Source organism: Thalassophryne amazonica, chromosome 3, assembly GCF_902500255.1.
Source record: "Thalassophryne amazonica chromosome 3, fThaAma1.1, whole genome shotgun sequence".
NCBI classification, from domain to species: domain Eukaryota; kingdom Metazoa; phylum Chordata; class Actinopteri; order Batrachoidiformes; family Batrachoididae; genus Thalassophryne; species Thalassophryne amazonica.
The window spans coordinates 49695765-49709805 of NC_047105.1; the positions used below are offsets into that span (position 1 = coordinate 49695765).

The window sequence follows — 14041 nt, forward strand, 5'->3', positions numbered from 1 at the left end:
CTTTTCTTAAAGTAGGTATTCACCACAGCCATTTCCATCCTTTTTGCAAAATCAACTACCATCTGTCCTTCCCCATTCCTATCCTTGATACCATATCTACCCATTACTTCCTCATCACCTCTGTTCCCTTCACCAACATGCCCATTGAAGTCTGCTCCTATCACCACTCTTTCATGCTTGGGCACACTCTCCACCACCTCATCTAACACACTCCAGAAATCTTCTTTCTCCTTCATCTCACAACCAACCGGTGGGGCATATGCACTGATGATATTCATCATCACCCCTTCAATTTCCAACTTCACACTCATCACCCTGTCAGACACTCGCTTAACCTCCAACACACTTTTAACATACTCTTCCTTTAAAATGACCCCAACACCATTTCTCTTCCTGTCCTCACCATGGTACAACAACTTGTACCCACCGCCGATGCTCCTGCTCTTACTTCCCTTCCACTTGGTCTCTTGCACACACAATATGTCTACCTTTCTCCTCTCCATCATATCAGCCAGCTCTCTCCCTTTACCAGTCATACTACCAACATTCAAAGTCCCCACTCTCATTTCCACCCTTCTAGTTTTCTTCTTCTCCCGCTGTTCGTGGCAACGTTTTCCTCCTCTTCTTCGTCGTCTTCGCCCAGCAGTAGCCCAATTTCCACCGGCACCCTGTTGGGCAATAGCACCGGTGGTGGACGTTGTTAACCTGGGCCGCGACCGATCCGGTATGGGAATTCGATTCTGAGTCTGCATAGTTCGGTTGGCTTGTTTTACGCCGGATGCCCTTCCTGACGCAACCCTCCTCATTTATCCGGGCTTGGGACCGGCACTCAGAATGTACTGGCTGCACACCCATAACCTAAAAATCAGAAATAAGAATATCACAATGGACGGCTGTGCCTTTACCTAATCCAAGGCAGGACACCCGTAGGCCAGACTTCCCAAGGTTTCTGGAAAAACAGAGAGAATAACAAACATTAATGTGGCATTGAGGTGAAACTGATTTGTGGTATTACACAGTGCATTATATGACCATCAAATTAGGACAGTGGTCCCAACACTAAGGTCATGGATCCACCTTGGTTTCACAAAAATGGTAAATGGACCGCATTTATATAGCGCTTTTCCATCTGTATCAGACGCTCAAAGCGCTTTACAATAATGCCTCACATTCACCCTGATGTCAGGGTGCTGCCATACAAGGCGCTCACTACACACCGGGAGCAATAGGGGATTAAAGGCCTTGCCCAAAGGGCCTTAATGATTTTCCAGTCAGGCGGGGATTTGAACCCATGATCTTCTGGACTCAAGCCCAACACCTTAACCACTAGACCATCACCTCCTCCAAAGTCAATGCAAGGAAGCAATGTCAATTAAGTTATATGAACTGGTTCCATATAAACAATAGATAATCAAGACAACTCTATTGCTGACAAGCCTGTTAATGTTGCCAGGATTTAAGACCATAAACAAGCAAATGAAGAACTTTCTACACACTCCTTACTCCTCTCTCTGTGCTGAGTAGGCTCGTTTATGACCATTAATTAGTCTTTTTTTCTCTCACATGCTTTACCAGTTGAAACAGTTTTCAGCCCCGGTATACTCTGTTCAGCTAATATAGTTGAACCTTTGAAATGCTTCAAAACTTACCATTTGATAGTTTCCAGTTGGTTACCAGCAGAGTTTAATGGACAGATGTATGCTAACAGTCAAATCCTTAACATTACCTTGATATCTAACCTTATCAATTGATAACTAGGTACTGTGACTTAGTATTACTCCATAGACTGCTTCTTGTTTTGAATTCAGTCTGCTAGAATCACTTTCATTAGAAAACCCTCCCTGTTCTGCTTACAGTTTACAGCACAGATGTCTACAAACATAGTGAATTAACTAACATAAGCTTGACATCGCACATTATTATCACTTTATCGGGGCAACGCTAGGCCGGTATCGTAGATTTACGTCGACGCTATCTGGCTATACCCACCCGCTGTGCGTAAACAAATGACGTCATAGCGCGCAGCCCAAGAACTGTCCGCAGAGGTAAAGATGAAAAGGCGAGAAGTGTGTTTTGGTCCCAATATGGATATTCCGGATGATTTTCTCATGGATAGTACGACAATGAACAGCAGCTAAAGCAGCCAGCTTGATGAGGACGCCCTGCCGAATTTGGAGAGCAGAGTGCGCCAGCCGACACGATAAAAGTTAAGTGAGCCAACTTTTTATGTACGCGTTACGTGTTGTATATCTCAGTAAAAAGTGATAATAATGCAAATAACATGCTGTTGTTATGCAGTATGCATTTTCTGAGTCCCTCCGTTCACGCCCAGTCACCCGCAATGACAGATATTCGCCCTCGTCTAACTCGAGCGAATATCTGTCATTTTGGGCGACTGGGCGTGAACGTCAGGCCTCTGAAAATGCATACCGCCCTCCAAAAGCATATTATTGTATTATTATTAATCAATAATTAGGTATTGCAACTTAGTTTGAGCTGCTGCTTGTTTTGATTTAGCCTACGATAGTCACTTTGAATCAAAGCTTTGAAGAGAGCTTCGAAGAGTGCTTCGTGCTAGAAAAACACCGGTTAGCGGCACAGTTTAAAGCACAGATGTCTGTTAACAGTGAATTACTTAACAATACCTTGATGATATCTAATGTTAATTGATAACTAGGTATCGTGGCTTAGTTAGACAACGCCGAAGTTAGCATCAATTCACAGCTTCCTACTGTGTAGATTCAAAGCTGAAGCCTAACCCAGCAGTCACTGCACCAGAGGCAGATACACACTGAACAGGCTGCCAGTGTATTGCAGGGCTGACACATATGCTCAACGTTAAATTCAGATACAGGCTGAGTCTTCTGTCCGAACTCTCCGTTCATTTCCCAGTTTCATTCCTATTTATGTCAGTTTTCTGAAAGCTTACAGATGAAATGGTGCAGTACCGCTGGACGTTTCTAACAATAAAACCTAAAACAGTGTTTAATGTGTCCTTGAAGCTTGCTTTCCTTTCAGTGTTCTGTGTACTGACACATGTAGGGTGGATGGTAAGCAGCGACAGCTGCACGTGTGGTCAGCGATTGTGTACATTTGAGTCTGCACAGAACTGTCAAGAGAAAGCCAGAGGAATGGGTCTTCAACAGTCCCACCATGACATGCAGTGAAATTTCTCACAGCACACCAGGATCTCTTAGCTGCCATCTGACCAAAATCCTCTACAGCAACTCAAAGGCTTGACTACTCACAAAAACTTGCTCCTAAAGCTGGCATGTCTGAGCTTATCACAATCCAGGCAGACACATCTGTTGACAATTACAGTTTAGTTTTCTGTTGTGGTCACCAAGGTTGGGTAGGATTACATTGAAATGTAATCCAAAAGTAATCAGATTACAAGTAATCAAATTTATGTGTACATGGAAGCTCTTTGAAAACTTGAAAACTATGTACATAGATACATGTAATCCACATGTATTCTTTCAAAGTAATCCGACTCAACCTTGATGACTCAACCTTGATGGCAACACACACACACACACACACATATATATATATATATATATATATATATATATATATATATATATATATATATATATATATATATATATATATATATGAACAGCCATTTTCTAGTTCTTAAATTCCTACTCAAAAGACATCATATTTCTCATAAATGCTGAAATATTTAATCTACTACAGACTTTTAGAAAACACTAGAAATGTATCATCAAATCATCAAATGCTTTGAAACATGCTTCAGATATTTCAGATGTCAAAAATTATTATAACCATAAAGTGTGTGGCATTACTTCTGGTCATAAGATAAATTAGAAAAGATAAAACATGCGACATCAGATTATGTAATGTGTGAAGGAGTCAAACTGTCTAATATACTCTCAAAGCTGTCAACAGAAACAGTTGATGTGGAAAGAAGAAAAGCCTAGCACAGCGAGGTGTGTGTTAAGTGTGCGTGCTGAACCAAGGACACAGATGCGTGTTATAAGACTGTACATCTGACGATGTGTGGGTGTTTTGTAAGGCCAAGTTAAAACTGCTAAATTGCAGTGACTAACGCTTTTCAATTTGCTCTGTACAGCAAGTCCAGAAACTCACTAAACTGTCAAAATGTGAATCATATGACCTCTAAGAGGAGTATGTGTACTAGAACTATGTCACATGTGAGACAAAAATAAATGTCAATCAACAAAACCAAAATGAATACACTGGAAGATCCCACATCAAGAAGACTCCCCAACCCTAATAAGATGCAAAATCCTTAACGTAGATTTTGCTCATCATCCTTGTATTTTCACAGTGCAGTCAGTGTAATAACCTTGATGCCCATTCAACCGGATCTGGTCCAAAATACATGGGAATTAGGGTTGGGTGATATGAGTTAAAATTCATATCATGGTACAAATTGAATCCCTTCACGGTATTGTATATATTGCGATATAAACTTGATTGTAAAAATTATAATGGAAGTGTTTCTGAATGGGTCATACAGTCCCTCAGCAAAGCTAAATTGATTAAAATACACAAACAAATAAATAAATAAAAACAACCAGAACCTCGTTCTCTGACTTGTTAGACATGTATTTTTGCATTGGAAAGATCTCATTTTGTCATTCCCACTTCTGTCCAGCAGGAGGTAGTGTCAGTTTATGTGTGTTGGTGGCGTTTTGTCCAGAAAGTCCTCGGAGACCCCACCACGTGGGTTGATGATCATGATTGGCTTATGTCTTGGGGTTTCACCAATGATAAAGCGGAAGGCGTGTTTTTTTTTCTCTCTGCTCTCCTGCCCCAAGACGGAGGAAATGTGAGACTGTTTTCTGCGGCTTTCTGCAAATATGTGCACCAAATATGACCATAAAATTTACAAAAAAAAAAAAACCCTGAAATTATTCATCATAATTCAGGTTACAGTAGGCCTATTAACATAATTTAAAAACTGGTATAGAGCTTGAAGTGCACACTTTTAAACCAGATTGAAATGGAGACTGAGCCTGGTGAATTTAATGGGAGAAGTGCTTAATTCTGTCGTGTGACTTTTACATGGCTGAATTCAGTCAGGCAACTCCACAGGGTTAAAAGAGCTTATAATTTTACACTCTTACAAGGAGAAGTTTTAATCTACTGAGATGGAGATGGAGCCTGTGCCCAAAGCACTGACTGCAGCCTTTTCCAGTCGTTCAGAGTCACTGAGGAAGATACAGTGATGTCATCAACAAACATTATTGCGACTGGTCGGTGGAGTCTAAATATCTACCGTTGGCCAAATTTATACTGTGAAGTGGTTAAATCGTCTTTTCTGTCCACCCTTAATGGGAATCCTTTTTAATACAGAAAAGAGTCAAAGGGTTTTAAAATTTCCTTGCTCTGCTCCTTTATACAGACTGTTCCCAAAATGCCTATGTATTGATTTCAGGCCAGAGTTGGGGAAGAATCTCTGATTTTTTTTCCCCAGTGAAAACTCCTGTTCACAAGGGATATGTTCTGGCTGCCACAGGGTTCACGGTTTGCATGGACTGGCATTTGGGTCAGGTCATGGAAACCAGTGGCTTGGGTGCCTTTGTTAGAGAGAACAGGTTTATCGATCTTGACTTTATGAGCAATGGTGTGATATTTGCAGATTCAATGGATGCCCCGATTACAGCACTTGAGAAGCTAAATGAAGAGTTGCCGTGTCTGGGTTTGTAGTTATCCTGGATCACGATAAAGATCCAGGGCCTGTATTCGCAAAGCATCTCAGAATCCTCTCAGAGAGCTCCCAACTTAGCCTAAACATTCCTAGCATGGAATCTTAGCCTAAGAGAGATTTAGGAAGTGTCTGAGAGCAACTCTGAGCAAGAAGTGGACAGAAACATTTGTGTTTGTGAGGAGGTGGGCTTGACCCTGTTGCTAGATATGACACAGTCTTGTAAGAGCTGTGATTGTGTTGTGTGGGCCGCTGAAGAGGAGGTACTGCTGGCCCACCACCACAAGATGGCGCCCTGCTTGAAGTGCGGGCTTCAAGCACGAGAGGGCGTCGGAGCGACCGGGAGTGACAGCTGTCACTCATCATCCATGCCAGCTGTCACTCATCCACTACACATCACCACCACCATAAAGGCCGGACTGCAACTCCACCTCCCCGCCAACAAATCAGCTACCATTCAGGTAATTCTCTGCTGAACCTTAATTCGAGCATTAGTCTGATCTCTTTTGCAGCCGTTTTCCTGGGACGGATACCCTGTCTGCTGAGTTGGCGTTTGGTGTGGACTGCGACGGCTTCGCCTCCCACCCCACCCAGATAAGTGGTTATCTCGGGAGCTGCACAAGTGTGTGATTCGGAGGTGGAGGTTCTCCCTCCTAACTAAACACTGACCGTGGGATTACTGAGTGTGCGAACTCACACTCATCAGTACTGTCTCTGTTCTCTGCCAGCAGTACCGGGTCTGACTGCTGAAGACAGTGGCCACCTGGGGCGCAGGGCTTGGCGGCTCCGGTGTTCTTCAGATCCGTTGGTGGTGGAAGATGTGTGGGATCCGGCTCTTCTCTCGCCAGACGTCTTCTATCATCGAGCCTGCCCACACGTCACCTTGTGTATAATTGACATTCCACCATATTGTTATTGTCTGTACTTCGTTGTGTGATTCACAACATTAAATTGTTACTTTTTGGCTTATCCATTGTCCGTTCATTAACGCCCCCTGTTGTGGGTCCGTGTCACGACACTTTCACAACAGATTGGTTGTCACAAAAAGGGAAAGAGAAAGAAAAATGCGCTCTGTGCTCCTAGTTATGAATGGACAGCAAAATCAACTGATCATATAACCTGAACTGTAGTAAGAAATGTGTAATCGTAAAAATAATTTAATGTCATTATGATGAAACTCATCAAAATTAAATGAATTGTTACACTGCTTCAAAATGTTTGAACATACCCCATTACCCAAGGCCTCGGCGAACCCCATCCTGACCAGGTCCGCATAATCACGGGTACACCGAAATCAAAAGTCTATAACTGCTTTAATATATGGTAAACAAGAAAATTGGGAGTTTGTCAAACATACTAAAACTGAAAAATCAATCTCAAGTTTCAACTCAAGTTCAACAAGGTCATTCCTGATGAACTCAACCACAAATATTATCCCTGCACCATCAAGCTGGTAGCGTGTTACTGATCAGAAGTGTACGTGTGAAAAGTGTTGAACTTGTGAAGACACTTATCTTCCCTTCAGTACTTCACTTATCTCAGCAGTGACATTCATCTCTCTGTTACCTCTGCTTTTGAGATCAGGAGAGGCTTGGAAAGAGCTTATGGAATCATGAAGTCAATGGATAGAGGTGTTTGGTGATGCCAATATCTCTGCAGGAGAACAAAGTTCCAAGACTTTAGGGTCCTGGTGCTCCTTGCCTTACTGTACGGTTCTGAGAGATGGATGCTAAACAGTGACCTAAGGCAACTACTGGGTGTCTTTAATACTAGGTTTCTTTTGAGAATCATTGAGTACCACTGGAATGACTTTGTGTCAAATGAGCAGGTACTCAGGAAAAGTAAGAAGAGGAGTATCATTTGCATTGCAAATGAACACCACCTACAAGATTTTGGCCATGTGGCAAGTTTCTCTCAGTGATCGAGCACACAGATGCCTCAATTTTGAGGACTCCGGCAGCTGGAGAAGGCCAAGGGGACACCCATATTTCACATGTAGCTGTGGCACATAGGTGATTTTTTTGGAGAGGTGGGGATTGACTGGTTGTCTGCTCCGGCGGTTGCTATCCAAGACTCTGCGGTTTTGTGGTGTGGCATATGTGGTATTACATTATTATTATTATTATTATTATTATTATCATCGTACATGACACCAGAAAAAAATACTGTGCATGACAACTGTACATACTGTACATGGTATACATGCTCCCATAATTGACTTGATTTAGTCATTATTCAAGGCTGTTGTGCAGCAATATGATGTACAGTTACATGCAGACTGGGGCACCATCAAATCCATTAAAAGCCTTTTATACAATTTGATCACTCACAATTCTTTCCTCTGCACTGACCAAAAGTGACACAGACATGCAGCAGTGCAGTAGTTAAAACTAACCTGGACTTGCAAGCAAACAGTCAATCACAGAGTGGGAAATAATTTAAAAATGCCATATGCCCGCATGGCATACAGCTGGTACAAGGACAGCAAAGGCTGATCTACAATTAACTGTCTAACAATTAGATAAGTAAAATAAGATGTTTAGCACCACAAATGGAGGTATAACAAAAAGCAGCTTATTGACTGCTTCACTGATCGATGAAGCATGTGCTTAATGCTGTGTAGAATTTCGTTTTCACTTCTTGACATGAAATTTTTGTTATTAGAATCATGTCTGGCTACTCCTGCAAAGGCAGGAATCGCTGAGATACATTTTACCACTCTTGCTGTAAACAACAAAACAAAAACCACTGACCTTTGCCGTTTCACGTGTCAGCACTGCGTGCATGTATGTTCAAATGATATGTGCAATGTACAGAACAAGTCCAGTTTGACAAAATTAGTGCGACTGTATAGACGTGCCGACAGAGATACAACAGTGTCACCAGTGTGTTGGGGCACGCCAAAGTAAAACCAACCATGTTAGTAGGGCTGCAGCTATCGATTATTTTAGTAATCGAGTAGTCTACTGATTATTCTGGCGATTAATCGAGTAATCCGATAGAAAGTACTTCTGTGTTTTTAAAAAACATCAATAGTCCGGGGCTCTCCCTAAGGGCCCCTTCACACATAGTACAAATGTGGTTGAACTGCACATGAATTAGATAGATAGATAGATACTTTATTGATCCCAGAGGGAAATTCAAAGCATCCAGCAGCTTACACATTAGACAAGACACACACATTGCACCAGACACACAAAATAGGGTTAAGTAAATAAAAGAAAAATAGACTAATCAATAAAAGCTACTAACTAAAAATAAAAATAAAATTAGTGTGCAAGTACAGCATCCAGTCTCAGAGAATATGACGGAGGAGTAAATGTAGTAGTGCACTAGTGAGGAGGTAGCACAGATGTAAACAGTACACAATGTGAACAGTGTAGGTTGTGCAAAGAAGTAAGCAGTGTAAACAGTGTTGGTAGTGCAAAAGAAAGCAATAAAAGGTCAAACAGATGTCACAGGATTATTTCTTACTGAGATGGGAAGAGTTGAACAGTTTGATGGCCTGAGGGACAAAAGACTTCCTGAATCTGTCCGTGTGGCAGGACTGGGACAGCAGTCTGCCACTGAATGAGCTCCTCTGCCTGATGATGGCGCTGTGCAGAGGGTGCTCAACACTGTCCATGATGGCCAGCAGTTTACTGAGGTTCCTTCTCTCTGCCACACTGATGTTAGTGTCTCCAGCTCTGTTCCCAGCACTAAACCAGCTTTCCTCACCAGCCTGTCCAGTCGCCTGGCGTCCCTCCTCTTCATGCTGCTCCCCCAGCAGACCACCACAGAGAAGAGGACACTGGCTAACACAGACTGGTAGAACATTCGCAGGAGTTTATGGCAGATCCTGAAGGACCCTAACCTCCTCAGGAAGTACAGTCTGCTCTGTCCCTTCCTGTAGAGGGTGTCAGTATTGGCTGACCAATCCAACCTATCGTCCATAAGTGTCCCCAGATATTTGTAAGTCTGGACCACCTCCACATCGACCCCCTCAATGGAGACTGGCTGCAGAGTGGGCCCGGACCTTCTGAAGTCCACTACCATCTCCTTTGTTTTGGCAATGTTCAGCTGCAGGTGGTTTGATTTGCACCACTCCACAAAGTCCTGTATCAGGTCCCTGTACTCTCTTTCCTGTCCCTCTCGCACACATCCCACAATAGCAGTGTCGTCCGAAAACTTCTGCATGTGGCACAACTCTGAGTTGTAATTGAAGTCTGATGTGTACAGAGTGAACAGAACTGGAGACAGCATGGTTCCTTGTGGTGCTCCAGTGCTGCTGATCACTGTGTCCGAGGTGCAGTTACTGAGTCTGACGTATTGTGGTCTTCTAGTTAGATAATCAGTGATCCAGGTGACCAGATGAGTGTCCACCTCCATCTCCATGAGCTTGTCTCTCAGTAGCAGGGGCTGGATGGTGTTGAAGGCACTGGAGAAGTCAAAAAACATGACCCTCACAGCGCTGTTACCCCTGTCCAGATGAGAGTGGGCCCTGTGAAGGAGGTAGAGGATGGCATCCTTGTGCATGAAGGAGGAATTGTATGCAATACGTGTAAAATCGTAGCTGTTTCCAATACGTGTAAAATCGTAGCTGTCTCCAACGCCTTGTACACCTGTTGCTACAACTATTTGCGCATGCCAGCGGCTGAAAGAGAGAGTGTGTGCTGTGAGAGCCCATCGATTCCTCTCGCAGCAGGTTTTGGCCAAATTCCAGGTGATACACACGAACAACAGACACCGCTCGCTTGGCACTTAGAAAATGTGTGGCCATTTGCACTATTAGCATAAACAGTCAGCAGATGATCACTTTTGAGCTGGTGGTGAAATTTGTCTCAGTGCCCCCACAAATGTGGAGTTGCCGAGTACGCATGTGGTGTGCCGCTCCCCCTATTCTATTCGCCCGATCGCGGTCAGGCGAATAGAAACATTGTTAGGCCAAAGTCTTGACATTTTGCTGAAATGGTGATGGTATGTGTCTTTCTGTCCCCCCAACTTGTACATTTTTTTTTTTAGGTTGGTGGACTGGGTCCCTGAGTGAATTTTTTTTTTTTTAATCCCTCTTTCTCTGCGACTCAGCAGATGCATTTCAGCTGGAGGTTGAACATGCAAGCCTTGCAGTCAGTTTTTTTTGTTATTATTTTACCTAAGTTACAGTGTTTGTGAAGCGTTGTGTGTTGCTCAAAAAGTGAAAATTAAAAAGTGAAACACTCAGTGCGAGTCTGAGCAAAACACAGAAGAAAGAGTGGACTTCTGCTGAGAGGATCTTCTTTCAGAGAGTGTTTGTCAGTGCGGCCGGGGACGGAGCTGTGACTCGCCTGGTGTGAGGGGAGTGCTGCGCCTGGGCAGAGAGAGACAGCAGCCATAGAATGGAGAGCAGCCAGTGGACCAAATGGTGTGTTTTTTAAAAACAGGCAAACACACTGCTTCGCTTTAAATGTGATGTAAGTTATTTCAGATGATCAGCGTGGATTCTCTTTCTCTTTAAAGGCTTTATTTTACTCTGTGTCACGTTGGAAGGCTGTAGCTTTTGGTGCTACATTGATTAGCTCTTACACGGCTTATGAGCATGTTCTGGTCTTCTGTTTTTTCTTTTTCTGGGGATGTTGCAGCGCCACACACAGGCCTGGGATATAAGGACAATGCAGGATCAAAAATCACCCTGTCTGTATGATGTACAGGCAGGGTGAGAGCCTGAGAGCCTACACAGAAACACCCTGTCTGTATGATGTATGACACACGAACCCAGGCCAAGCACGAGCTGGTCAAATTGATGCCAATATCTTGGTGGACCAAGAACCATCATTTCAGTCTTATCAGAGTTTAAAAGTAGGAAGTTACTAAACATCCAGCCTGTCACTGATACAAGGCAATCCTCTAGTGTTTTAATGGAGATTACCAGCAGTTATCGGCATGTACAATTGAGTATCATCAGTATAGATGTCTTCAAGTAACCTAAAAACAAGTAACAAGGACATCAGAATACACAGATCTGCCCTTGTTATATAGATGCCCTTTTGTCAGCACACTGTCAGGATCTATATTTTACAACACTGGCCTCGGATACTGCATTGTTGCAATGACCCTCTGCCAGGGCCGAAAAACAGGCAGGGTCAGGTTCCTGCTGAGCCTCAGCATACATAAACTGCAACAGTCAAGTCACCACGTTCACGTCATCCTCAACCTCACAAAAAGACAGGTACCGTACAAAAACACCACTGCAGTGGCAGAGGCATCCCAGATGGGGTCACTGAACAGATAATTGATGTTTAGATACAGTGACAACAAATCATGTACAGAATACTACTTTCCTCAGAAATACCTGTTTTTGGGGGGAGGACAAGACTGCTATATTTTGTATTTTGAATTCCTTGATCAGAGATGGCATGTGCTGTACATTACATTTTCAGGTGGCACAATGAATTAAGCTCGTCTGTGTCAGACATGCTGATGTTAATTCAAAGCTACAATGCTTTCAAGCCATCAAGGTCCATGTCAGCCAGAGCATACCAGAGTTCATCTCATAATTACCGCAGTAGGATTACTGAAATAGAAAACACTAAAGCAGGGGTAGGCAACCTGTTCCAGAAAGAGCCATGAGGGTGCAGGTTTTCTTTGCAGCCACTGACTCCACCAGGTGATTTCACTAATTAACTGATTCCATCTGCTCAAAGTGATATTAATCAGTAAAATCACCTGGTGGAGTCAGTGGCTGCAAAGAAAACCTGCACCCTCATGGCTCTTTCTGGAACAGGTTGCCTACCCCTGCACTAAAGTGTAAAAAAAGAGAACATCATGTACGAGGCTGGAAAATCAGCAGTCACTGAAAGAACTGTTAGCATGCACAGATATAAACTAACAAATAATAAGAATTAGTGCAAAGATAAAAGTACATACCTACTCTTGACTATCTTTAATGAATTGTCTATTATTCCACAACAATGTATTATTTATGTTATAATAATCCCCTTCACACAATTCATATAGTTATTGTAGTATTGAAGTGAAAGTGAATATGAAGTGAATTTAAATATTGTGAAACAAATAAAAAAATACAAAATGCTGGTTGGTAGTGGGAAATTGTGTGGCAAATTAACAATCATGAATTAAATTGAAATTTTTCGTACTTTATTGCAAATTCTTCCAATATAGTTATTGATGGCATTAAGCCTGGAATCCACAGAATTTAGTGGACAGTAGATGTTTTCTCCTTGGTGGTGCTCTACCCAGCTTTCACCACAGCTCTCTTCAGATGCTGCTTGTCCATGTGGCATTTTGCCCACAGTACTGCCTTCACCAAATTAAATGCATGATAAACTGAACTGAGCATTATGTTTGCAATTGAGATAAAATAAGTCTTGGTGGTTTTTTCAATGTGATGCTTCACATTCACACCTGTATGTACATGTGTGATGCTCCATTTGTACTCTGGAGCTCTGTCTGGGACATTTTGTAGTATTTTGCTGAATGTAAGCAGGCAATAACGCTGTATATGCTTCAGAATTCATCCAGGCGCCTTTGTCAGCAGCAGCAGTCACATTATGATGAAATAAATAAATTAAAATGAAAACTAAGAAATGTTCAGTTACAGTAAACAGCCCATTGGAGCTACTGTGTGGTATTTCTAGTATACTTTAAATGTGGCATTAATTAAAAATATGAAATGTTTGGGACAAGCAGAATAAACAGTAGAAAGGAGCTGAAGCCATGCTGAACTCAGTAGAAAGCACACAGCAGTGAACAAAGAAACAAAATGGTAGAGCTATAAAGAAGTATTTGCTGAGTTACGTATGTTCACTGGACAGAACCTAATCATCAAAAACACAAGCCACCATTTGAAGGTGGTTTCCTCCAAAGCTCAGGTTTATACAACACCAATTTCACCTGAGACAGAGAGGCAGACAGCAAGCGACAGTTGGACAGTTCAGAGCTGAGACACTGGATTAAAATTTGGCAATAAGAAAGAGGGAGGAACAGGGTATACTATATCTGCCCTTAAAAGCTGCTTATAAATATTAACTGTGATTAAAAAACGAGGCAGCACAGTGGCTTAGTGGGTAGCACTGTTGCCTCACAACATAAAGGCTGTGGGATCGCTTCCAAACTGGGGCCTTTCTGTGTGGAGTTTGCATGTTCTTCCTGTGGTTGCGTGGGATTCCTCTGGATGCTGGTTTCCTCCCACATCCAAAAGACATGGATGTAAGGTGAACTGGTGACTCTAAATTGACCGTAGGTGTACATACACGTGTGAATGTGTTTGTCTGTCTATACGTGGAGAAAACATCTACTGTCCACTAAATTCTGTGGATTCCAGGCTTAATGCCATCAATAACTATATTGGAAGAATTTGCAATA

At 42.5% G+C, this 14041-nt stretch overlaps 1 protein-coding gene across 5 annotated transcripts in view; it reads right to left on the reverse strand.

Moving 5' to 3' along the window:
• Window positions 1–14041, reverse strand: part of kcnab2a (potassium voltage-gated channel, shaker-related subfamily, beta member 2 a) — a 269685-nt gene that overhangs the window by 46577 nt on the left and 209067 nt on the right. For all 5 annotated transcript variants that reach the window (XM_034166220.1, XM_034166218.1, XM_034166219.1 and 2 more), the window contains one exon: window positions 906–949. In XM_034166220.1, coding sequence (XP_034022111.1) covers window positions 906–949 — 44 coding nt within the window. The remainder of the gene's footprint in view (window positions 1–905; window positions 950–14041) is intronic.